Genomic DNA, 27,015 nt, shown 5'->3' on the forward strand with positions numbered 1-27,015 from the left:
GGGCTTTCCTGTTACAGGAGAAATGGGGCAGAAAGAGCCCTTTGTATTTTTTTTTTATGCTGATACCATAAACCACTTGGATTAAAATCTTAATGTGTACAGAATTGGCTTATTTCCAGTATATTTATTTACTGTTTTTGTGCCTGATCTATATATGGTCTTTACATAAGGATTCATAATCATCTCATTTCTGACTGGGTGTTTTTCTTGGTGTTTTACTGGGGGAGAAACTTACTTTGTATAAATGCTAGAGCAACCAGTGAAGTAATGTTCAGTCTGTATAATACAAATTAAGGCATTGAAACAAAGTAGTAGTATTTTAGCAGTAAGAACATTATGAAAATCCAGAAAAATACTCGCCCATCTAAACAGTATTTGACAAGATTGTAGGATTTTGAGGCCGAATAGGTGTTGTGTCGGTTCGTGCTCCGTGTCAATGGGTGTGTGAATGTAAGTACACCGAAAATGCAGAGCTCGGAGTGGGGAGGGGCTGCGGAGCCTGAGCGAGGCGAGGATCTGGCCGCGGATTCAGGGAGCGCGGCGGCTCGGCCCCGGTCCCGGCCCCTGCCCCTGTCCCGGGCTCGACCCGGCCTCTGTCCCTGTCCCGGCCCCTTGTCCCGGCCCCTTCCCGGGACATCCTTGCCCCGGCTCATCCTCTGCCCCGGGTTCAGCTCCTGCGGTGCCCTGCAGTGGCTTACAGTGAAGAAGATTCAGGTTGGTCCCAAAGTGAAGCACGTGCACATGGAACTCTCTGAATTGTACTGCAAAAACCTTTCGGAAAATTAAAAGATTTCGTAATAACGGTCAGAAAGAGTAACCATCTATTACTGAGTATGAGATGGGAGATATCTTTATCTCGTAGAACATCTTTCAGTCAAGAAAATGTAGTACTGCAATGAGCTCAGACTGTGAGAACAAGGGACAAGGAGGATATCTCTTCCAGAAAGACTCAACGTTGAATGCAGTTACTGAAAGGTTATAAATGGAACATTTTCAGCAGCAGTGGTAAAAGCCAATTATTGCAAATACATATTTTGACCAATTTCCTTGTATCTCTCAACCAAAACATTCCCCACAATTGTTGTCGGGTATGTATTTTAGTCAGTGAGGTTTTGGATGATTGTGTAAAAATACAAATGTTAAAAAAAGTTAAGATTAGAGTTTGACAATAAAGAAGAAGAAGGGAAATAGTTTTATCAAAATCAGATGTACTTTTACTTTTTTTAAATTGAAAGTATTTGTTACTGCTGACAATAAATGAAAACTAGTTACTATAACCATTTAGCATGACTGTAAATGTAAAAGTAGGAAGCCTACTGTTAATTTTTTCAGGTAATCTCATGTTCTTATTGGCTGTGTACAGACCATTTTCAGAATATCTGGATCTGCTTCTATATATGATGCTGTCCAACCAGCATGTTCCCACAACAGCTAAGGAAACAGTGACAAAACTAATGCAGACCTCTATCTTATAGTCTATGTGTGTTGCATTTTTCTGGTTCAGAGTTGAAATTCAGTATTCATAAGTAATTACTGTAAAAAAATAGGACCTTTTCTCCCCTTCTGTTTATAAATGCCTGAAGTGCAAACCATTAAAAACAGTTTTAAGGTTATACAATATACTTGAGGATAATTTTGTAAAAAAAAAAAAAAAAAAAAAATCAGTGATGTCAAAGTAATTTTCTGTACAGGTGGAGTTTGCTGTCAATACCATACACATTTTTAAAACATTTATCAGCCTTATCCCCAAATAACACTCCAGTGAAACATTCATGCAGTGATAATACTGGGTACTTTCAGTCTTTATTGTGGTCAGTGGGGAATTGGAGTTTTTGAGCTCTTGGATCTTAATTTTGTTTGACTCTTATTAGAAGAATCTTGAACGACAGATGTTAGCAGTTGTGTCACAAAATTGCAAAAATATTTTTTTTCTTCATATATTTGACTCAATTGTACACTAACTCTGGATTATTTTTATGGAAAGCATAATAAGATGAAATGTGAGACTTTTAGGCTGATAGTTATTGACTACCAAATTTTCCATTGCATGTAATTAACAATGAATAAAAAATAAAAATAACAAAATGCAGATCTAAAGTGCAGTTTAGAGGCAAACTATTTAAATGTAAACTGACAGTAGCATAAATGAATGAGACAATTTTTGAACCACAGGCAGTATATACAAAAATATGTTAAGTAAGACAAGAAATTAAAACCACCAAAAGTTTAAAAAATGGTTTAGAGCCAACTGGGTTTTTTTTTGTTTGTTTTAATGTACAAGATAGTGCATTTTTGCTTTTCCCTTTTTGACAGTTTGATATTAAGCAAAATGAAATGTTTTCTACTCCAGACCAGGTGTCAGGAAATCGGCTTTGCTTCTTACTGCAGTTTAAAAGTTTCTTAATCACTTTGTTAATGTGCACCAAATACTACCTGTGGTATTCTGCAGACAGGTTTTAACTTCCAATATTCCATAACGACTAATGAAATTTTCTGCAATGATTCCTTAAAATTTTGCTTTCTTTTTATATAAAACAGTGTTGGTTTAAACTAGAAAAATACTAATAATATTAAAAATTTAAATAAATATTTTAAAAATTTTGTACCATCTTTACCTTGAAGTTTCAAGTAGCTTCACTCTTCCTTTTCATGGCTTTTAATTCAGTTTATTTAGTTTTGAATGTTCTTTTCCCATATACTACACATTTTGTTAACATGACCCCCCCCCCCCCGCATTCTTGGTTAATTCCTTTGCTTCAAATGCAAGACTACTAATAAAATGCAATAAAATGGTTCCTCTGCCCGCTGCTGTTGCTGTACCATAGATGCTGATGTAAAGCAGAAACTGAACAAAGTCACAATTTTCCTGAGATTAGAGGTAGCCAGGCTGGCTGTCTCCCCGCTTCCAGCTCCGGGCCACCCCCACGCCACTGTTTAGATATTATTTGCTCTTTTGGGTCTCCGATTACGAGAGCAATTGATCTGCGTGACCTATTTTAGAAACTTTCACGTTTGCTGGGGAAACCCAAACCAAATGTATCCCCTCAAGAGACAAATCAGCTGCAGCGCGCCCGGCTGACGCGGCGGCGGCGAGTCCCTGCGGCGCCCCTGGGGCGCAGCGCCACCTCCCGGCGCGCCCGGAGCTCGCCCCCGCTTCCTTCCCGGATCAGCTCCCGATCCGAGCTGTGCGGTCGTTTCGTTATTTATCTCTGTTACATTTCACCGTTCCAGCGAATTGTATCATTTCCTCTTTCGAAGGGTCCAGTTCTGAAATATAGAACCCAAGTAACTGTACTTTAAAAACAAAAATCTTGTCAGTCATCCAGCAAGAGCTTGTGTTGATTCAGTGGGCTGACAGTGCTTAAAATACAACCTAGATAAAACATAACCAGTGTGGAACCTGGCCTGTCCTGTGTTGTATTTTTAAAAAGTTAATCTATCTAACCAAAGGTAGTTTGTACTGAAAAATTCTCTATAGGGGTAATTTCTGCATCAAAATGTTTCTAAATAGTTTTCAACTGTAATAGTTTAGGTAAGAGCTGAAGCCCTTATTTAAAAATTTATTTAATATAAATTTTGCTTCCATTTATAGTATTTGTTCTGTTTAGGGTTTTGCTCCAGACTTCTGAAAACACTTACCTTCATTACATGCACTAACCATGGAAAATTTTCTTTTTTTCTTTTCCTTTTTTTTTTTTTCATTACATGCACTAACCATGGAAAATTTTCTTTTTTTCTTTTTCTTTTCCTTTTTTTTTTTTTTTTTGTAATTTTTTGTTTGTATGCTTAGACATTGGAAAAACAAGTTTATGGTCTTAGACTAATTACTGTATCTCCTCCTTGTACTGCTAGTACTGAAACTGTACTTTTTTTTTTTTTGGTCAGAAACATGCATAAGTTCGTGTCTTACTGAAGTTCAGAATTTCTCTTGAAATAGGCAGTGGGTTTGTTCAGCTTGACTGTATGTTTGGAATTGAAAATATGATAGGTGTTTGTATATTAATGTTATAACAATCTTAAATTTTATGCTTCTTACCGAGGGGCTTGTAGAATATAGTCACCTCTTAATGAATCTATAGATGGAATCTATTTAGGTGAGATTAGAGATAATATTGTTCAAACATATTGGAAAATTAAATGTAAAATTTTGTTTAGGGTATTTTTTGCCCCTGTTTTCACGGGTAGTATGGCACTATAGTCAGCCGTACTTGTTAGTGCTGCTGAATCAACAGTAAATACCATGTCTCTCACAACTTCTACAAAAGCCTTTCTATTAGGTTATGGTTTTAAGTAATTTTTAAAGTTTCTTTTAATGAAGTACACATTTTAAAAAATTCAGAGTGGCAATACAGCGCGAAGTGTAACAGTCAATTTTATATGGTAGGAAATAGTTGCACATTGTCCTGATGGAAGAGTAAATTTGATAAAACGCTATATTTGTTCAATGAAAATGACTATTCAGCATGGTTGAATTCTCTGTACAATATGTCACGGGAACCTACTCCAATCATTTTAATCGTAAACAATGCTCCTGCTTCTTGCAGTGGGTTAAACGCATGCAAATTGGACCCTACTGTTTCATGAGTGATCAATTCTTTGTTGGGAGTGGAAAGAAATGCTGTATGTATTGCTAAGAGACTGAGGGAAGCCTAGTCAGCGTCTTCATTCTAAAGTCTCATCGAGATGCTGCTTTGGAGGCAATGCTTTCCTGTGTCTTATCTTTTTAAATAACTTAGCCTGCTCTGAAATCATTAGAAAATTCTCCGGACAGAGGAACATCTACAATTTCTAGTGCAGGCCCCAAGTATAAATAGAGCTATGCATGCCACCTGTGGTAGCAGATGGCAGCCATTCACAGCTTCCTTTTGTGTCGGACCTGCATTAGATGCAATAATTGCTATTATGTTTTAATAAGAGTTGTTTGAAAAATCTGTATTGGCAACAAAACATAGATATATGTGTTAAAGAGACAGTTTACAGTGAGGATCAAACTGGAACCTAAAGTAACTTTTACAAAGTCATGTTACAGGCTTTAATGTGAATATATAGTGTTTTTCAGTTGCATGATGTTGATGCTTTTGTTTGCCACATAGTGTCAAACTGCTTCTTCTTCACTGTAGAGAATCACTTGGGGTTTCATGATTAGAACTACAGTCTGGAGTTTTTAAATAACACCTGGAGTTTCCAGATTCAGTACCTGAGCTTAGGAGCTTACCATGTTGAATTTTTTAGGTTGTAATTAAATATACCTTATCCATTCATGGCAGATGCATCTTGTAGGAAGATTCCTATTGGTGCTATTCAGCTCCTGCCCTGCCTTGTGCTGATACAGGTATTTGGGGAGCTGAAATGAAAGTAGCTAATTCTTTCAAGAAGATTAATTTTGAAACAAAAGTCATTTCAGTGTTTTGGGGTGTGATATTGACCCTCAAGGGAGTGTGAGTGGGAATGGGAAGAGGAGAGGGAGAGCCTGGAGTTTCCTAAGTAGCCTTCATTGTTAGAAGAAATATAACCCACCGTATTCTGGTAGTGCACAGAAGCTCAAGAAGGTGCTGTTGCTGTAATGATGTAACTGGTGCTCACAGTATTGTGAGGAAAGGTATTTTATTCCCCGATTCCCTTAGAAATGTCAGTTACCAGGAAATTCAGCAGTGTTCTTCCCTTTAAGTTTAGTTGTTATGTAGTGCAAGAGTGCTGCAACTATGAAGGGCTTTTCTCTGAGCCCTCCTATGTCTATGGGGGTGGGGGAGAAGGAAGGAAATAATTTCTTTATTTCAGGGTTGAAGGAAAGGCTTATTTCTCTGCTCCAGACTTTGGGAGAAAAAGGAAGTCAATTTCCAGATGCAACGAATGAGAACCATGAGGAGAGGCCCATACTCAGATGTGTTTGTGCCTCTTCAAATTGCTCTCATCTATCCTTTTGACACCTGTGTCAACTGGTGGTAAAAATGTTTTGAAAACAGGCATGTAGAGCAAATTGAAAGTTGCAGTTATGATGGATGGGTAAATGAAGTGGAAAATGGGTGTGCTGAAATGCAAGTGGGATTTAAAATTCTTCTAGAATTTAAAAGAATTCTAGTACTTGAGAGATTAATTAAGAGAAGATAAAAAAGTTTATCCCAGAGGCAGTGAAAATCAGGGTGAGAAAGGCAGACTAGCCAAGAAAACTGTTGCAAGAAGAGAAGACTTTTTTTACAGATATAAAGGTAGGTTTGGCCAAGTTCACAATGAATTGCTAATGGTATTAAAACCCTCCTAAAATGAAAATATTTTTCAGCTGTTTTAATAAAAATAAAATTAGCAAAAAGTGTGGATTTGTCATATATTTGGAATATAAACGCGGACTGGTTTAGTAGTGGACTCTAGACTAAATTAATAAGGAAAGAGCCATAGACCAGTGGGGTAAAAGGAACATACATACTGGGATCTAGAAAAAATGGTAGAAAAAAAGGTGTTTGCAGCAGAAATAATTACAAAGTAACTGACTCCAGGGAATGGCTTTCTAGTCATTTGCATTGGAAATGGCAGAGGAAAGCTGTGTGTTCTGCAGCTTCAGAACTGTTTTGTGAGAAGGAAATAAAAGCTTGGGATTATTTGTCTGGGCTACAAAAGTTAGAGATACAGATAGATCGAATTAATTACTGACAGTAAAGTCAAACACATGCGCAGGGAAACGGAACTTTTAAGGGAAAGGACCATCCTGAAGCAAGAAGAGATGTATAGAAGTTGGTAATCAGTAAACCTAGAAATTAGGCAATAATTTGACAGTAATAAGAGCAAGGGGATTCTAATAAAGCCACTCAGTTGTAATAGGGAGAAGCTTTATTCCCTTTAGGCTGAAGCTTGATAACTTTTTAAAGAGTGTATGGTGGGCCTCTGATAGCACCAAAATAATTGCAAGTTGATGACCCTGGAGATATCTTCAAGACTTATGTTTGTATAATGAGGGATGTTTTGTGTCTGCAAAAGTTTGAGCATCATACAGAAAACCAATCAATTTTGTAAAATAAAATTAGCATTCCCTCCCTTTAATATTTCTTTTTAATAAAAAAAGTTTATTTTGTTAGTATGATTATGACAAATTTAATTCAAAGCTATGCCAGTGGTACATGGTAACAAAAGGTGAAAGAAATATCTGCAGTGCAGGATTGCAGAAGATGCTATTAGAGTTTGAGAGAACCTAAAACAAGTCTCACTTCTGATGCAAATCTTGGGAACTAAGAACTTGATGTGAATATGGGCATAATGGTGTCATTCTAAATTCATGAAAATAGCTTTACAAATGAAGGAGAGGCAAAGTGGGGTCAGTGCAATTCAAACACATGATGACAATTTTAGCCTAAATAGAATGCTCTTTGTGACTAGATGAATTAATTACTGTAAGACAGTGCTCTTGCTTGTCATTCTGATTCTTTCTGCTTGTTAATCACTCCTAAATTGTAACTATTGCAGTAATATTAAGATTTATTGCTTACAAAATTTTGCTTATCTATATTCTAGTTTAGTATTTTCTTGTGCATTAATGTAAATGTTTTGGAATGTTTCTTATTTTACATTTGTTTTGTCCTCTGTAGTACTTTCTTTCTGCCTATTAAGTATTATTGTTCCACTGGAACACTGTACAACTGTTTTAGATGTTTTGCTTTCATAGTCAAGCTTGATTTATCTATCACCAAATTTGATGACATACCAAGTCTGAGCTGAGAAAGAGATTACTGTACAAATAATAAGTTCAAGTGGTGATGAGAAGGAACATCTGTAGAATGGTTGTGCTTACTCTTTGTGCCTCATTGGTCTTGTAGCAATTGCAGTATTTGCCTTCTTGCTGGTGCTAACACACTTTGGAAAACTCCTGAAAGTACTGACAGAATTCCATTTGCTGTGAATGGGATGAAATTTCTTGTGATAATCACACAAAAAACTTGAGAAATGAAAACTGGGAAAATTCTTATCCAATATGATGAATTATAGTAAAACTGAAACAGAGCAAATAATAATACTAGGGAAATGGAGACTTAACTTATTTGCACAAGGAAACACTTATCCTGAGTTGTACAAATTACTGTGGTCTTACTAAGTGCATTTTTTCTTTGCACTTTTTTTCAAAGAGCTGCTTTTGGAAAAAAAAAAAATGGGGGAATTAATCTTCCATTTATCCAAACTGTTCTGTGTTCTTTCTCTGAGGTTTTTTTTGTTTGTTTAATTGCAAAGATCATTTGCATGAAAATGGGATTTTAAGACTAGAACAGTCTCTGATACTTTTTCCCAGATACAAGGAGTAAACTGTATTTATTGTAAACAAAAACAACTTCTGTTTTTAAAAATGCCTTGCATGCTTTGTTTACACTGAATTATTAATTAATATTTGAGAATATTGTTTTAAAAGTTGCCTCAGAAAATATATACTGCTAATGTATAGAATCCTCTTCCCTTTTCCCCTTCCCCATCATGTCTTCTCACTTCTCTGGTGAATTAAGCTACACTTCTGAAGTTCTCTAAAATTCTCTAAAATAAGCAGCATCTTATGCCATACCAAATCTTTTACATTAGACTGAAGTTTTTAAAAGTTGTTTCAGATTTTTTTTTTTGGCTTTTCAGAAGATCAATGTAAAGATTTCTTAAAAAAAGAAAATAAAGTGATTTATAGCAAAAGTTATCCAGAGTGAGGTGGAAATTCAGAAATGGAAATTAGATTGGGATGTATGATCTGGCAAAGCTTACTAATGATTATCAGATAGTAGAGGTACTACTTTAGTTTGGGCACAAACTGGTTGCTGTATTAGGATAAAAGTAGAAGGGGAGAGTCAGTACCTTGCCATACAAGTTTTGATAGCTGGACTTGAATATGTGTATCTGATCAGTAAAGAGTTGAAAAATTTCTTATGTGGTCTTCCAAAATGAATTAATTTCCAGAGTGTACATTAAATTCTGGAGTCATTAAATTCTGGATTGACAATTTAGATAAAGTTTTGTGTTACCATGTTTAATATTTTTAATATTTAATATTTACTGTTTAGTTTGTTTTTTTGGGAAGAAGACATGTATTTTTAATACTCTTTTCCAAGCTGGACATTCATATAACAGATCTTTTTTGCATTATTTTTGTATATTAACTGCTTGGAAAATGTGAAAATTCTAGTGTAAAAAAGGAAATTTTATTATTCTATTTAATTATATAATAAGAAATTTGTGAATTCATGTTTGGAGTGGGGAATACTGAACTTCAAATATAAAATAATCTGAAATTTAATTATGATTTTATTCATTTAGATCTCTCATATTGGAAAGCTGAAAGATTTTCTTCTACAACACAGAAAGGATTACATTAATGCTTACAGGTAAGTGTACACTGTGTTTAAATGGGTTTATCTACTATTTATTTATTTATTTATCTTAATGCTTATAAAGTGAAAAGCTCTAAAACCTATAGGCATAATGACTAAAACCAAAACAGAGATTGTTATTGATTGGCTTACTGTGAACCACTATAAGATGGAGCAGTAGTGCTGTCACAAGAAAACAGGGCACCTGAGGATCAGAATTTGAAGGTGATTCAAAACTGCTGTATCTGTTTACTTGTTGGTAACTTTAGCAGTAGGATTTTTAGAAGATTAAAGTACAAATTTACAAGTTGGTGTTTGTAAGAAAAACATAGTATCTTCAGGTCTGCAGATACTAAGTCAAGTTATCATAAGATGCAAATGTTAGTGCAGTCTGTATTTTGGTTAACTGAGTACAAATCATTGTAGCATTTGAGAAATGTAAAATCTGCTTTGTAGTGAAACTTTGTTACATGAAAACTGGGTGAATCAGCCCTGTTTGCAGTCCAGTTCTGGCACAACCCTGACTAAAGCTGAGCTGTTTCTTCAATCAAGGTAGATCAAATACAGCCTAAAATCATTTTGGGTTAAAAGCTTCCTAGGTACCAAATAGAAGTGCTATCCAGACAGATACCCTTTCCCCAGGAAAAGGCAATAAAAATAGATGAGCCAGCTGCTATTCCTGAGGCTCAGTCCATGTTGGAGGAATAGTTTATCTGAGAAACAGCTCTTATCCTGAAAGGGTCTGTCACAGTACCAGAAATACTACCTCATCAGTGGAATCAAAGTGTATTCTGAGTAGGTTATCAGGAGACTTCTGGCACCCTTTTTTGTTTCCACAAGAGTTTAAAAGCTGTGTTTTTCTTATCTTGAAAACAAAACAAAAAAGGAAGATGGCTTCTTTTATAAGTGAGAGGCCATGAGAGATATTCAGTCCCTGCTGGTGAAAATGCTATTTGGGGTTTGCACAGTTGTGTGTGAGGTGGATCAGGGATGCTGTTTCCAAGGAGCAAGTAGAAATAGTGCTCAGCTCCGTGTTATGACTGGCTCTCTGCTTTTCAATGCCTGTAGGAATAGGACATGAACAACACTAGGTGGAGCCAGCAATTTAATACTGACAAAACTGCATGTACTGTGTGAAAACTTCATGTGCATACAGAGGTTGAGAAACTGCAAATAATACCAGTAAGAGCAGTCAGTAGCAGTTAAATTTTAGGTAGTATTTGTATTTTATTAACAGTGGTGTGCATGAAATGGAAGTGGTTAGAGTAAAAATGTGCCCAGATTATTTTGATTTCCAGAAGTTTTTTATGTTCTTTTTGTAAAAAAGTTGCAGCAAGTTATCATGGTAATTCTCAATACTTTCCACCTTCCTCTCCACCCACCCAAGTGTTCATTCAGGAGAGGAAAGAAATGTCATTTACTTTATTAAACCATGAAATAATCCTGCAGATCTCATCTGTGATTGCAGTTGATTTTGTTCTTCATGGCCAGACTTAAATTGCTGATGTTTAATTTGACATTAAAATGTTAAATTCCATATTAGATTACTTGTGCTGCTCTACTTCATGGATTCAAAGAGCATCATAGCATCCGTGCTGTCAGTCTTGCAGTCTTAGCAAATGCCTCAGTCATTCAAGGCAGCAGTTAACAACTCTTCAATACTTAAGTAGTGGGGGCAGTTTTTGAACAATTTAATACTGAAAGGCTGTGCTGAAATTTATGTAGGAAATGTCCAATTTCATGAAAAAATTATTACTCTGTATTTTGTCAGTTCTGCTATTTGTTTTCCCAACTATAGCACAATGTGTAGGTGAAATTGAGCTTTTGAGTTACTAAGTTGTATTATTGTGTGCCTTTTAAAACTTCATTATGTGTTACAACCAGGTTCTTGATTGTTTCTTTGACCTTACCTTTGAAGACTATGAATTCTTCAATAATGGAGTTTTTATTTTTGGCATACATGAAATATCCTGCTACAGAGGGTATGTCTTTAATTCATTTTTAGAGGAAAATTTTTAGCAATGAGAAAGTCAGTAGGAAGAGTGGTTATTTGAAACCAAGGCCCTGACCTATTTTATGAAATAACTACTACTTAAATACCTAAAGTGACTTAGTAATTGCTTATTTACCTTCTTTTTTCTTGATTTGGCTATCACCTACAAAATATCTAAGTGGTAAAACACATTAAATTCCTGATGTAGTGATCTAAATTTGCTGGTTTACAGGCCACTGCACCTCTATATTCTCCTGTTTATTAGGATTTATTTCTTCTCTCTTCCATGTAGGGTTTTTGCCTTCTGTGATAAGGAATTTTTTATCATTGTTTTAACCCCAGCTGGTGGCTCAGCCCTACAAAGCCACTCACTCACTGCCCCCCTAGTGGGATGGGGGAGAGAATCAGAAGAGTAAGAGTGAGAAAACTCATGGGTTAAGTGAGTTTCATAGGGAAAGAAAAAGCCACATACCCAAGCAAAGCAAGGAATTTATTCACTATGGGCAGGCAGGTGTTCAGCCCTCCCCAGGAAAGCAGGGCTCCATCACATGTCACAGTGACTTGGGAAGACAAATGCCATCACTCCAAACGTTCCCCAACCCCTTCCTCTTTTCTTTCCCCATCTTCAGCTGAGCATGAAGCCATATGATCTGGAATATCCCTGTGGTCATTTGGGGTCAGCTGTCCTAGATGTGGCCACTCCCAGTTCCTTGTGCACCCACAGCCTCCTCACTGGTGGGGTGGGATGCAGATTAGGAAAGGCTGTGGCTCTGTGTAAATGCAGCCCAGCAATAACAAAAACATCCCTGAGTTATCAGCACTGTTTCCATCACAAATCCAAAACACAAACTCTGTACTTGCTGCTGGGAAGAAAATTCATTCTGTCCTTAGCAAAATTAGTGCACACAAGTTGATCACTCTTCCTGGAAAAGAGAAGACAGGGACTCTTGAGTCCTGAAGTTGTTAATGAGATGTGGGATTTTTTTTCATTTTTCCTTACTGAGCAAAAACTCCTTTCAGATGAGGTTCCATTTTTAGTATATTGACTGCTATACATTCTGTATTGTTCCTCTCAGTCCATTTGCTATAATGCTTTCCTATACTGCTTTTTACACTGTACTAGGAGAGATCCTGAGTCTTTGGTAACTTGTCTGATGTCTCACCTGTGAACAGCTTGTGCCTTTGCTTTTCATCACGAGCTCCTTCATGTTTTTAATCACTGAGCCATCAAGACAATTAATATGTTGGTGTTAAATATTCTTCAAGAAACTAGCTGTAGTGCCCTAACACCTGGAAATTTGAAATAATCCTCTTTGGATTCCTTCACAGCCATCACAGTTTCTCTGTGGGATCTTTCAAGGTTTGGGCAGTTGAAAGGCCAGTCATTATTCCTACTGTTTTAATTAGACACTGGAAAGGAATTGAGAGAATTATAGATTTTTTTCACAGAACATCTCATACTTAAAAGAAAAATACTTGAGAGAAGAGCTTCCCATCTGGGATTATTAGACATCTAATTAATTGTGTTTTGCAACTGCAGAGATACTTATGTAGTTGATCAGTGTAGCGTAGATGACTTCTGAATAGAAATGTCACTTTTTCTACCAGAAAGGCTGCATGGGTGGCTTTTGATGTATCTTCATTACATGCTTCTGTAGTCCTTCTGTGCAGCTAAGTGTTTGAACATTTGTTGTTAATTGCAAATAATGCGCCTGGAAAAATTATTAACAAATTATCTTTCTGTCTTAAAAATAATGTTAGTGCCCAGTAACTACACCTCCTGCCCTAGCATTTATCTGTCTTAAGCATTTTTCTGTCTCAAGGCAATAAATCAGTTACATCATTTGCCACTTAATAGAAAACTATTGAATGCTTACACAGCATTGTGTGGAGAGCATTTCCTTGTATTTAACAATAAAAGAAGTAGTCATCAAAGGACTCTAAAAATAGTGTTTTACTGACTCCTGTACAATGCCATGCTGCATTCTCTTCTTCACTTAGTCATGTTTTTACAAGAAGTAAGGCTTGCTTTGTTGTATTGAGGTAATAAAACATGTAGGTGATCTATAAAGACTTGTTTCCTGGAAGAATATATTTTTCTGTTCTCCAGGGAATTATTTTCAAATTTTTTTTCTTTTTTAATTACACTGAATTCATATATCACATTTCAGAAATAGTAATTTTTCACAGTAGCATTCTGGAATATCCCAGCAATATTTTACAAAACTGAAAATTCTAATTCAGGTATCCCTGTATTGCTAATTCTATTAGCTGAGGCTTCCACACGGAATTAAAAGACCTATGTAAAAAACATGGAATGTTTTGTCATTTGAATTGAAGTCCTTTTAGCTTGGATTTATGTCAGACAGCATTTGGATGGCAAAAGGCAGTAAATGAAAATGCGTAAAACTTAGTTAAGAAATCAAACAATTTAAAATATACTAGATGCCCAAAGGGAAGAATATGACTGCTGTATTCGCAGCTAAGACTCTTATGGGTGCTTAACACATGGCTAGCATTTCTGTATGGATTTGCTAGACAATATCTGCAGGTGGTAAGTTGGGCAAATCTCTACTATTTTACAACTGATTTGTTTCTGCTTATTGATTCTCTCTCTTTTGTAATACACTGTTGGAGGAAAATCAAATTTTGATTCTTGATTTGTTACCTTTGTTGGATTAGTAAGCAGAAGATATTTTATGTACCAGCAGAATTACTAATTCCCAAAGCTAACATAACACAGGCTTTGCTTCCTTGTGCTTTGCCAGCAAAATAGAATCACAAAAATGTTAGGCTGAAAGGATCATGGCTGAAATATCCAAAAAGAAAATACTAGTGTTTTGCTTGCTTTTAAATATTTATTTCAGTGAAGATTTCATATTCTCATTCTGCTTTTTCCTGTTTCCATATCCATGTTACTAGAATAATGTGTCCCATTGTAATGATGACTTTTTATGCAACAGTATGTTGTTGTGTTTGGTTTATGATCCAATATGATCCCAGATGACTTTCTGAAGAACTGTTCCCTAATCAGTTGTTCCCCATCTCTGTGGGTTCAGATAATTGCTCTTGCTGCAGCAAAGGGCTTCTGACTATTCCTTATTCAAATTCTTCGTATAATTTCTCCAGGCAATATTGTTTGGAATTGAAGTCTTGTTCTCTTGATACAGTTTTAATTTGCTTAACTTTATGCCTCTGAAAGTTTAGTAAGTATATATTCCATTCTCTGAGTTATTAATGAAAGTATTAAATCGCATCAGATTCAGGACAAAATCCTGTGAAACACAGCTCAGTGTTTCCTTCTGTTTTGGTGTATAACTACCCCCAGGTTCAACTTTGCAGTTTCACATTCATATGATGCTTATTTCTTCTAACTCATCTATTCTTCTAATTAATTTGTTCACTTGTGAGAATGTTATGTGAGATGATTACAAAAGCCACACCAAAATATAGCAGTGATTGCTTTTCATCCATCCATAATACCTGTTACTGCATCCCAGCAGTAAATTTTACTGCTTATGACGCACTACTGATACATCCTGGATACTGGTAATCTTTTTGCTTTTTCCTAAATGCTTAAATATTACTTATTTATTCCTATACTTTTCTAGATTGAGTGGTCTGCTAGTCTTCTGCGCTTTTTTTGTCCCTTTAACCCTATTTTCAAAGATAGTTGCTGACCTTCGTCTTTTTACCGATCTGTCATTTGCTTATTCTCTCCTAGTTCTTGCCGGTGAGGATACATCTTGTCATTTGATGCATTTCCCATTTTATTCCAGGGCTGGGTCTCCTGTCTCTGCACACTGTATGAATGTGCATACGCCCTGGGCTTTTTTGGAAGTTGGTTAGTTCCCTTCAAGAGCACAGCTTTGTCACAAAGATAGGATGGATATGCACTTCACCAGGAGCCACTGCACCTTCAGGTACACTTGTGCTATGACCTGGTTCATATAGCTCTCTCTCTCATACAGTTCACTCAGCAGCCTTTTCACTAATACATTATCTGACACTTGCAATTGCTAATTATCATATCAGCAAAGATCTGATCTTTTTAAAATGACAAGAGATATTAAATTTGGCCCAGATGATTTAGAAGCGGTAAGCTACAATGAATAGTAACTGCAGCTTTCAAATGACATTCACGATGAAAGTTAGTGCAAAAAAAAAATAAAGCAATAAACATCTAGAATTAATTCATACCCTGTGTATAATTTTATTTCTCTGTTGAGTAACAAGCCGAGACCACATTCTTAAGTGTTTCTTAGAGTAATGTTTGCAGAGCAGTCTCTTGTTATCACTGACATCCCTTCCCAATTGTGCCTCACCCTGCACTTGATGCACTTGAGTGTGTCCCTGCATGCTGTGTTCCCTTAGGCTTGTCAATAGAAATCAGAACTAATTTGCACTTTGTGTTCTGATCTTTCTATTTGAGCTCAACAAAGCTCAGCTGATCTCTCACTGTATTGCCTACTCTTCCTTTTATGAAGGACAGAATTGCAAATTATAATGTAATTTCTGTATGAGAACTATATTTCATCTGAATTCTTTTCCTTTTTAAGTTTGCATTTTCTCTGCAATTTGACCTACTCATTTTTCTAGACTGAAGAAATCTGCCTACTTGATGGTCACTGTCTTCATTGTACACTTCACCCACTTTTAAAAATCACAAATTAACTGAGTTGCCTTCTAGCCGAAGTTTCTTATGAAGTTTTCTCAGATTGGCAAGGAAGAAAATCCAGAGGAACTTCTTTTCCTCCTTTCTCTGTTCATTTTCTGTGCCTATCTTGCTTGCTTCTATAAAACCTTATTCGCTTGGCTCTTCTTGATTTAGTGATGGAACAGTCCACTGCTGTGATACTGCCAGTGCACTTCTGAGCATGCATTTGAATCTCTTACCTACAAGAAACAGCTGGATTTTTTTCTGTTCAGTTGTTTTTTGTTTGATGTTTTTATGTGGTTTTGGTTTTCTTTGGCCCGTTTTATTTTAATGAATGGTTCCTCTTCCGGTAGAGGATGGTGATTAAATGGATTTTCAGTATAATCTCCGTGTGCAGATTTACTGGGGAATGCAGTGGGGACTTCAGTGTCCTGTTAGTGCTAGTGGATGCCATATGTGTTCTGACATAATGGGATGTGATTGTATGACTCCATTCTTGCCTTCCCAAGGAGGTTGTGTTTCAGGTATCCTTCTCTCTGAGTAGCTTGATCAGATCATGTTCAAAAGCACTGGTACCAGACGCTATGTAAGCTGTAAGCATTTACAAAAGGAAAAGTATTCTGTTTCTTGTTTACTGGATTAAGCTGCATTTTATTAGCTTTGAAGCTGTGAAACTACTATTTAAGAATTTAATCTACCCTGTTTTCCTATCAGCAGCTTGGAAAAGTAACTTAACAACTTCCCAAAGTTAAAAAGCTGTCACAATTATCCTCAGTGTATCACTACCCTACCACTAGTTAAACTGTTAGTAAAAAATTAAGTGTGCCTGAGGCAAGTTTTTTCATATTTACTTCTGATTTAAAAGAAAATTCTGGTTTGTGTTTTGTAATCTTTATTTTACCCTCTTATGTTAAAAAGTGCATGGAAAGGGTAGAGCTCTGCAAATACTACAAAGCTGGGAGGGTTCCAAGAAGCTAGACATATAAACACAGGAACTTTATATCCTGTTCAATAGCAGACCAGCCAGAATTTATTATTGTAATTTGAAATAGAAGAGTGGAGTTTTTTCATCAAGGAGCTGTCATACAGCTGTTACTCCATCCTTATTTCCCACCTAAATCTGTGTGCCCTAAAATGCTCAAGTAACTCTCTAGACTGAGCTCACTGAATGATATTATGAATTATTCCATACCAGATGGTCTTAATGGTCCATTTCTGTCCTGGCCTGTATGGAGATGGATGTAGGAATGGATTTCCTGGCTTTACACATGCTTAGAATTATAAATGGAAACACTACTAAGGAATAAAGAATAATTTTATAACATTTAGAGTAGTTTTAAACAGAGGGGGAAAAAAGCCCTGATAGTTAGATGTCAAATGCATGGCAGTTTTAGAAACAAACACATAAAATATAGAATATTACTTCTAATTAGTTTGTCTTACTGTTTGATAGCTAATCTGTGCTTGCCCAATAAGCAGAAACTAATTTTCAAGTCAGATGAACAATACGCTGATTTTTTATGTAAAATGTGGGATGGGTAGGAGGAGATTTTGGTATAATACTTGAAGACTTCAGAATATAGTTAAAGCTTTGTGGAGGAGATCTGGGCCTGTGCTTGCAGTACACTGATGATGCAGGAGGGAGCTGCTGGGTTTGTATGGGATGAGCTGATGAGACAGGGTTGTGTGAGCTGGTTGTGGGCTTTCCTGTGCTGGGATTGCAGTAGGCACGGGGGAGCTTTGCCATTATTGCAGTGAAATATGTAAGAGATCTCTAAGGATATCAGGCTAAATATTGAAGATCTTCTCTTTTTACTTGTATTACTGCAATAATATAGTTGCATTACACATGAGGAAATTTTCACATATAAAAAAAATAATTTCATATGCAGGTATGAGTTAAGATTTTCTTTCCTTTTTTAAAGAGCAGATATAATAGGCTGTGATCACTACATCACCATGAAACCCAAGATGAATTTTTTTTTGCTGTAGCAGAGTTTTATCCTGCCACTTATGGCTGTGGAAACACTGTTAAGTACCTTTATACAGTATGCTTTTCTGCTGGTAACCTACAGTGAATTAATATTTTAAGGACAGTACTCAATTTTTATTAATTTAGCAAATGTTATTAATTTTATTAATTTAGCATTAGAAAGATATAATAGTAGCATTAGAAAATACTAAATGGATAATGTATAATCTAAAATTGAAATAACCAATTGGAACAGGTTTTAATAAATACTGCAGTCAAATTGGTATTATAATTGTGCATTATTTTCCAGTATTCTTCCTGTAGTTTGAATTTACAGTTTCATAGTACAGCTACTTTAAAAAGGAAGCATTGTATTTAGGGTAGTGAAAATTCCTTTTTTTGTACTTCTTTCAGTATTTGAGCTATTCCTTTATCTTAATTGGTTTTGTGTTTTTAGGACACTTTATTGGAATAAGTACCAAGAACAATGATATGTATTCTAGCTGTATTTTCTCCTTATCTGCTCTGTGTTTGGTTATGTACAAGATGATAGGAGATACTGCTTTTTCTACATACTTTACTAGTAAAAGTGTTCTAAAAAAAAGCCTTCCAACTTTATAGGAGTGGCATTTTTATCAGTAGTAGTTACTGTACTTTTTATTACTTTTTCTGTCAAAAAATCAGTGTTGCAGAAAAGTTCTTACACAGGTGGTGAGTTGCAAGAAGGTCTAAAGTGTGTGCTTGTGGATGTTATGTTTTGGATTTTTTAAGTGACAAGTTTGTCTTCTTTCTCAGCCATATCATGTCTGAGTATGTGAGGATGACGGATACAGAGCGTGACCAGATAGATCAAGATGCCCAGGTGTTCATGAGAACGTGTGCTGATGCCATTCATCAGCTCAGAACAGAAGGTAAACTAAAGCAGCTCTTACATGTCTTTTCTAGTTCTTGATGAAGGCTAAGGTAATGCTGCATGTTGGTGAATATTCATGAGTCTTAAATGCTTTAGGAAAAAGATGGGGGAGGTCTTGTTGCATTTTTGTTTACATTGGTGTAATCCCATTGGCTGATTAGTACTGTAATTCCATTTTCTTTAATGATAGTGGAAAGAGAAGATACAGCATAGAATTGTGTTTGTGTTCAAATACACCAGTTAACAACTGTAAAAAAGAGTCTTAAATATTTGTTGCTTGAGTAGTAATTCAGCACTGTGGCATAGAGGCCTAAAGCAAAGCTCTCTAGATTTGATGTTTGTCTTCTACTAGCTTGTCTACCTGTAAGGTATTACATGTATAATACTTCCAAGTTAGAGATAATTAAATAACTTTAACAGAGTCCTGGTAGATTAAAAGTGTTTTTAACAACTTGAATATGGGGTCATACCTGTAGGACACTATCTTATGAAAGTCATAGAGAATTTCTGTCTTATCATTTTCAAGTTGACTTGCTGCATCTCTGTATTTTATTGATACACAAAAGATTTTCATCAGTTTTAAAATGCCACCTAAATATAGTTGTAGCATTATTCAGAATCACTGAATGTCAGTCATGCATGGGAACTGCATAGTATAAAATGAAAAGTATCTATATATGTGAATTAAAAGGATGTTTGACACAGTAAATCCCAAAAATTTCCACATAGCCTATGCACCAGAAAATTTGGACAAGTTGAATAATTTAAGCAAGTTAAATCTCTAGATCTATTTTTCTGTTCTTAGCTAGATGCTGCCTGTTCCTGTTTAGAGTTTATTTGACATACTAGAACCCTGTGGCATATATAAAAATACTATAAGACTAGTTATTTTCAGTTTTTGGTTTGTTGTAATGACTTGCTGTTTTAGAGAATCTATATTTAAATATAGCTATGTTTAAAAGAAATACTAATATGTAACATATATAAAATTTGACTAAGCTTTTATGTGACTTGCATATCAACTGAAAGTGCAAACTGTTGTGGAATTCAGTAGGAAGTTAAAAGATTGGTTTATATTTTTCTTTTGTATTTCAGCACACAAGGGTGTCCAGTCTGCTCAGGTGAAGGAGCACAGAACAGCTGTCTTGGACTTCATTGAAGATTACCTAAAAAGTACTTAGTATTTACTGAATAATTAGAAATGGATGATTGCATTTTCCAAGAAAGGAATCTTGCTCTTTTAACCTGAAATTTTGTTTACTGCTGTCTTTAACAGGAGTGTGCAAGCTGTATTCTGAACAAAGAGCCATCCGAGTTAAGCGAGTGATAGATAAGAAGAGACTGTGAGTAGTGTCAAAAAAGAGTTTAACTGTGCCTTTCACTTGTAGGACATTCAACAAAACCATTGTTCATGTTTATATTCTAAGGAGATTTTTTTAATGTAAGTTTGTGGTTGGATGAGCAACTTCTGCAGTCAACAGGTGCATTCCAGGGTTCTTTACACTTCAGGCATGTGAAGTCAAGTCTGAAAGTGGCAGAATGCCATTACAGTGTTGTAGTCTCATTTAGGTAAAGGATAAAGGCACCAAATCAGTAAAATGTGGGTTAATAAACCTATTTTACTTCTACAAATTCACAATTTTTTTTTGCTTTTTTTAAAGGTCCTGTCTTTCTGCTAAACAAGTGACTGTGTTGTTAATAAATGCTACTTGAGATGGCAGATGTTCATGGCAAGCAGAAACATGATGAAAATAAAATGCTAGAATGTAACTTCTGAACTGAAACAAGAGCTTCCACTTTCTATAGTGGCACTTGTTAAGGCTGCTAATGTAGGACTGAAAATGTCTAGGAGACATTAAAAGTGATTGCTTGCTGCCTTTTTGGTCTGGTGGAATTTTATTTTCAGTCAATTTTCAAACCCCATACTTCTTCACTTTCTTTTTCCGCATATTCCCAGTTGTGAGAATGTTGGGGAAAGGAGGCAGGTTTGCAATTTATTTAATACCTAGAATGTGCACATAAATAAATAAATTCTTGAGCGTTTTTCCAAGACTTGATGCTGGTTTATCAGTTAGGTGTTTGGGTTGATCAGCTACAGTTACAGTGAACCCAGAGAGCTGTTTTCAAAAGTTCCTCAGTGTATTTTATTCAGAATTATTCAGCCTGATTAAGCACAATTAGATTCACTCAAATATATCCTCATGAGACATAAATGGTAGTAAATGCAGAGGATCAGACCACAACCAAGAAAACAAAATACCCCAAACCACTTTTGAAATTTGGTAAGAAGTAATGAGAGAAAAGTAAAGCATTGCTGGTTTTGTAGCTCCCACACCATTTCAGATAAAAAAACCAACTATACAGAAACAAACTGTGTGATATTTTTAAAGTGTAAAAATACCGAATCTTATCAGTATTCTTCATGGGAAAGAGCTTCAAAGAAAGAGAGCATTGTTCCTGCAGTCAAAACAGTAGCTCATGAATACCAACTCTTATGTTGGTTAGTACTCTTACATTACTCTTTCCATGTGTAATCCCAGGTTCAGGATTTCTCAGATGAATAAACAGAGAAAAATCCTCAATTTGATGCATTATTTCAAAAGTTAGAGTGCCACTTAGCTAAAGAGCAATAAGGCATTAAGAATCAACCCAAAAGATACACACTTTTTATTGGAGGGTTTCTCTATGCCTCTCTTCATGGATGCAAGAACTAGAAAACAGATGTTGACCAGGTGGAGTCTGTATGCATTGCAGATGTGATGTAATGGCTGAATTGTCATTTAAATTAAAATTTAATTCAAGTAAATCACAGGGCATAACCCAATCTTTATTATGACTTAAAGAAAAATAGTGTCATTGATTTGTAACTTCCCTGAGGATTTCAGCAGGTGCTTTATGTGATAAGAACATGTACCCTCTCTTAAAAGAATGAGGTATCCTTTAAACAGTACATCCCAGACACTTTGTTCCTTTTAAATTGAAAGTTTCCTGTATTCCTATACTGTGCACAATAAGGACAACAAACAATAAAGGAATATGTTTCTTTAGAAATATATTTATCCTAGTGCAGCTCTTCTTTCCTGCAGTTTAGTCAATTCATTAAAGTATGTGCATATCAGACAATACTGAAAAGTTTGCCATAGAAATTTATTTCATCATGTTTCCATCTATATTGACAACTATCCTAAGCTCTTCAACAAATTGTGTGGATGTTACAATTTTCTTACAGAGGTTGCCTTTATGTATTCACTCACATTTTTTGATTTAAAAGTTCTGCTGGTTGGGACTAGTTTTGCAGAAAGAAAATATGAGAAATAGAAACACAAGCATTTTTTTCGTAAAGGTACTTGGTTGTGATTTTCAATTTTAATGTTTATTGGTATTCAAGATTATATTTAATTTCAATTTTAAACTTCTTTTTCCATTAGAAGATTTGGTGAATTATTTATGCAGTTATTCAAATCAAGCTTATATTTTTGTTACCTGGGAAACTGGTGTTTTATTAATATTAAAACTATTACTTGAACTGCACAGATATGTAGATAAGTATTTTTTTTCTTATTATTATACAGATTTGAGAGGGAGGAGATGAGAGAATTCTTCTCTGTAAAATTACCAAAAGCCCAGTACTTGTGGAGGTTTTATCACTAGAAACGGTTCCCTGCTACTGTTAAATAGCAATAGTTCAGTGATGACAATTGCATTATATTCTTGTTTTCACAGAATTTTCTAATTATGAGTTAGAATTTAGACACAATGCAAAGAAGGAACACAAAACAGCAACACCTTCTGTTAGGCACAGGGGAGAATTGCAAATCATAATGAGATTAACTGTTGATTATATTTGAGAGGGTAGGAAGTTATAAAGGGTAGGGTGGAATCACCTAGCACAGCAGGTGATTCCACCCATTGGTTTTTGGTTCTTTACCTTCTCCAACAGCATTACTAAACATTTAACTGCTTGCTATGTAGCAGTTACAGAATTAATTGTAGATAGCAATAAACCATGGATATTTACTGGAAAAAATACTTTACCCCTAATTTTCAACATTTTTTGATGCCGCACTGCAACATACTTGAGAAGTACTTAATATATAATCACTGAATAAGCTTCTCCTGTTTTGCATTGCCTTTAGATTAAAATTACCTAATAGGGACTTAGAAGTAGTATAAGAAAGCTAATTCTTTTGTATAGCCTTTATGATAATTGAAAATATAAAGTAAAATTATCATTAGTATTTGAAAAAAATAAAGAAGTAGTACTTGGCTATTGCTACTAAAAATTTTTCATATGACCTAAATATTGGCTTTTAAAAAAAAATTACTGTATTTTTGAAAGGCAGTTTAATAAAGTGTCATTATTTTTATGCTGTAGCCTTCAATATTCTCAACTCTGAGCATGTGGTGCATTTTGTTCAGGAATATTATTCATGCTTTCTTTGCCTTTGTAGCACTATTTCAGTAACAAGTTGCTAAGTACATTTTGTATCTTGATTGGAAAATCTTAAATGTGAAGTTGACAAGAGTTAAAGTATTGAATTTAGTAATGTGTGTTTTCTCTCATGTTAAGAGAAATACATCTGTGTAGTACCAGTTAAATCATAGCCTCTTGTACTTCTAGGTCCAAACTTGAACCTGAGCAGAGCAATGTGTCCAAATCATCTCTTTCCGCTGAAAAATCTTCACAGAGTCCTTTAGAGGATTCCGAAGAAAAACTTTCTGCTGAGGAAAGCAAAGGTAGGAATAAAATGTAGTTACATTTTACTTTTTGTAGCAAGTACCTAAGTGGTTCTCTGGTTGGTAGTATATCCTTCACTTTAGAAGGGCCAATTGCTGTGACTGGCATGTTTTCCATTTTCATCTTGCTTGAGCTGATCGGGCTTCTGTGAAGCATACTGTGAGACTGAGAAAGAAAATCTTAAACTTTCTGACTTGCCAGCTAAAGAAGTCATACGCTTTGCTGAATTCTTCATCCACTTAATAACCTCTTTGTGAACTCTTTTTTCTTAATTTATTTTTATCAATATCGTATCTTCTGAAATTTGTCTGATTTTTCCATATTCCTTTCATTGAATGCAAGGAATTAGAAAGTAGGTCAACGACTTTCTTGGAACATTCTGTAGTTTTTAAGCACAGAGACCTTGAGTTGGACACTCCTACAGTAGGAATTCAAAGGTGGAAAATGCTCACACAGAGGAGGTTATTGGCTGGTCAGATCTAGTAGTTTTGGAGCTTTCTTCTTGACAGCATTGAGTTACCCTGCTGGGAGAATTTCATCTCGTCTTTCAGGGGGCAGGACATACCCAGAAGTCCAAAGCAGTGTCTCTGACCCTGGGGTCATTTCAAATGGTGCAGATCTTGATGGGGTTTGTGAGCATTGGTTTTCATTCCTGGTTGCTGCTTCTTAGGCTGAGGGGTAGAAGCCATTTCAATTCTCTAGCCATTTCTGCCTGTCCTGGGATGTGGATGCTGGCAGAGCTTTGGAGCTAAGTGCCTTTTGGAGTACTACCACTATGCAGGTGATTTCAGGTTTCATACCTAAAGAGAAATACTGTTTCTGTGATTCTGAAATTGCTTTCCCTGGCTTGAGGTCTCCCACTTGTGTTATCTAAAGAAGACCAAGGTACCCTGTGATTTTTATCAGGAATTTTTTTCCTTCTAATTACATTACATTGTGATAGTACTTGGTCAGGATAGAGCAAATGCAATTGTTGGCCATATTATTCTGATAAGCAGTTGTTGTTTCTTTAGTGATTTTTATTAAGAGTTAAGTTCCTCTGTTAGTTGATTCCAGGGCCATACAGAGGGTGGATTCATGTGAAGTGGGTGCTCCACTTCTGGATGAAGTATCTAACACTGAATTAGCTCACAATGTGTGAACAACTTCATTTTCTGATAATGGCTTTGCTTATCTTCCTAACCAGTTTGTACTTCTGCAGCCCTATCAGTGTGCCTTTTTCCTCCCCCCACACTGAATTTATCATAAGAAGCACAGGTTTTGATTATGTGCAGTGCTTACCTTTTTATAGTGTGTCATAAGTGATGCAGCACACAGGCACACAGATGAGTTTCACCTTAACCTGTTATCAGTGTTTTGCAGCTGTGAGCTGTGGCACTGGAGAAGCAGCAGCATAGTAGCATCCTCATTGCCTTGTGCTCTTTCCTTGTTACCGAATGCCCCTGCAATTTCTGGAAGTGTGCACTCCCACTACATCATGTTATTAAAATTTTTAGCTCCAAAAATCTGTGCCATACCATGGAAAATACTGTTCCTTGGTTGCCTTGGACACAGCAAACCAGTGCAGTAAATAGAAATGCAGCTATTTTATTATGCAGTAATTTTGATTACTCCAGTTCTCCCTTTCATTAGTTTTTGCTTTAATCTTTATGAGAAAGTAGGGGTCCTGCCACACAAGTGGTGCTGCTGCAGTAGTTACAAGGGGTTGCTGACCAGACTTTGAGAAAACTATGGAACTTGTATATCAAAATAAATCTGTCTGGAACAGTATGCAAATGTACACAGCCTGTGATTCTCACATAAGGGTAAGTGCTGGTTGCTGCTGCTTATAGGAATCAGCCTTGTGACTTTGCTGGTAGGTGGTAGTATAATTGTGAAAATAACATGAACAAGATGACTGGGAAACAAGAAGCTCAGTTTCAATCTTACAGCTTTTGATTTATACTTTTTTTTTCAAGTAACTTTTCAAATTTTTAGGAAGTCAGAGAAATGCTTGCATTTTCAAATCAGCTCTTTCATCTTCAGGATGTTGGTGGTTTAGAGAATGGTGATAATTTGTTTTCATGAATTACCCATCAGCAGCATGCCTGGGTCTCTTGTGTTAAATCTCATCTGTAGAGATACTTTTGAGAGCAGCTTGTGGTTCTGTCCTTAATTTGAACACTATGATGGACAGCTGAATGTGCTACTTAATGTGCTGAAGCACAGCTTGGGTTTTGTCTGTTTTTTTGGCAGAAACCAAAGCAAAATGTGATTACCTTTGTTTTGAGGCAAAGCACCTGTTTACATTAGAATTATAGTAGACATGCCTCTTGGTAGGAAAACAGTCTCTCTGGAGAATGCTTTTATATACTGGCAGTATTTATTTGCATATTACAAATTTGACATTTAGTTCATGGAAATAAATGTAAATAATGAGTAGCTTTTGAACTGGTCCACAAGCTTAGCAGCTGTCTCCTTTCAGCATGGAAAAAGGTTCAGAGGATTTGATCATTATTTTATATCTCTGTCACGAGTTAACTACTTCTCTTTCTGAAGTAAAAATGTAGTTTGGTTTTTGCTGGCTGAATTGCAGGAAAGCATTAATGTCAGCTCCATGAAAGCTGCAGAAAGCCCAAAACATACCACAGTGACAGGACGAACCCTGGGGAGATACATGTTTCTTGCTTACCTCTTACCATAAATATATTTGCTTATTAGCCATCACATTGGATACAGGTGCTGTTTTTTAACAATGCTGGCAGGGCCTGAAACTAATTGGTTCCTCTGGGTTTTATATTTTTTTTTTTCTTCAGAAACTAATTATCCTCTTTTGTTTGAATACAGTAAACAATTTATTGTAATTTTGATATAATGTAAATACATTGATTACCTAAACAAGTAAGTTTTGTGATTCTGTGAAACAGATTTGAAATACTGATAATACCCCATGGATAAAAATAGTTGGATGCTTTCTAAACAATCTTTAAAGAGATTTTTGGGTTTATATTATACTACGATAAGAAGGAACTGATGTATTTTTTGGCTTGGTGTTGTTTTTTTAATAAATTTATTATATTCCTTATCTGTATCCCCCATTTGTAGCAATGTCATTGTTTATGTATCCTGGTTAGGTTGCTGGGAGGCCAAAAAAAAAAAGTTTATAAAGGAGACATACACAATACTCTTTTACAATATTGATGTTTTCAAGAGTTTGTACAAATACTATCATGGAGAATAAAAAGGGAAATTTTCTCCTTGTATCTCTTTTCATATATGTGTTTATAAATAAGACTGCTCCTTTCAGAGGCTTCCCAAGACAAGTTAGTCCCTGAAAGATGATGCATTAGTGCTGCTTAAAAAATTGAAAAAAATTATGTCTAGGAAGTTATAGCAAAACAAATTAGAATATACATATATGCTTAAAAGATTGACTGGAA

At 35.6% G+C, this 27,015-nt stretch overlaps 1 protein-coding gene across 4 annotated transcripts in view; it reads left to right on the top strand.

Moving 5' to 3' along the window:
* The window catches only part of STX18 (syntaxin 18), an 80,838-nt gene that overhangs the window by 24,010 nt on the left and 29,813 nt on the right, over positions 1-27,015 (top strand). For 2 of the 4 annotated variants that reach the window (XM_021554337.4, XM_085577689.1), the window contains exons 2-7: positions 9,271-9,338; positions 15,096-15,239; positions 18,741-18,856; positions 19,954-20,031; positions 20,135-20,201; positions 23,480-23,595. In XM_021554337.4, coding sequence (XP_021410012.1) covers positions 15,202-15,239; positions 18,741-18,856; positions 19,954-20,031; positions 20,135-20,201; positions 23,480-23,595 — 415 coding nt within the window. In that variant the 5' untranslated portion in view covers positions 9,271-9,338; positions 15,096-15,201. The remainder of the gene's footprint in view (positions 1-9,270; positions 9,339-15,095; positions 15,240-18,740; positions 18,857-19,953; positions 20,032-20,134; positions 20,202-23,479; positions 23,596-27,015) is intronic. The other 2 variants (XM_085577688.1, XM_021554334.4) reach the window with 1 other exon arrangement.

The sequence above is a fragment of the Lonchura striata genome, chromosome 4 (genome assembly GCF_050655825.1).
Source record: "Lonchura striata isolate lonStrDom1 chromosome 4, ASM5065582v1, whole genome shotgun sequence".
In the NCBI taxonomy this organism is placed as follows: domain Eukaryota; kingdom Metazoa; phylum Chordata; class Aves; order Passeriformes; family Estrildidae; genus Lonchura; species Lonchura striata.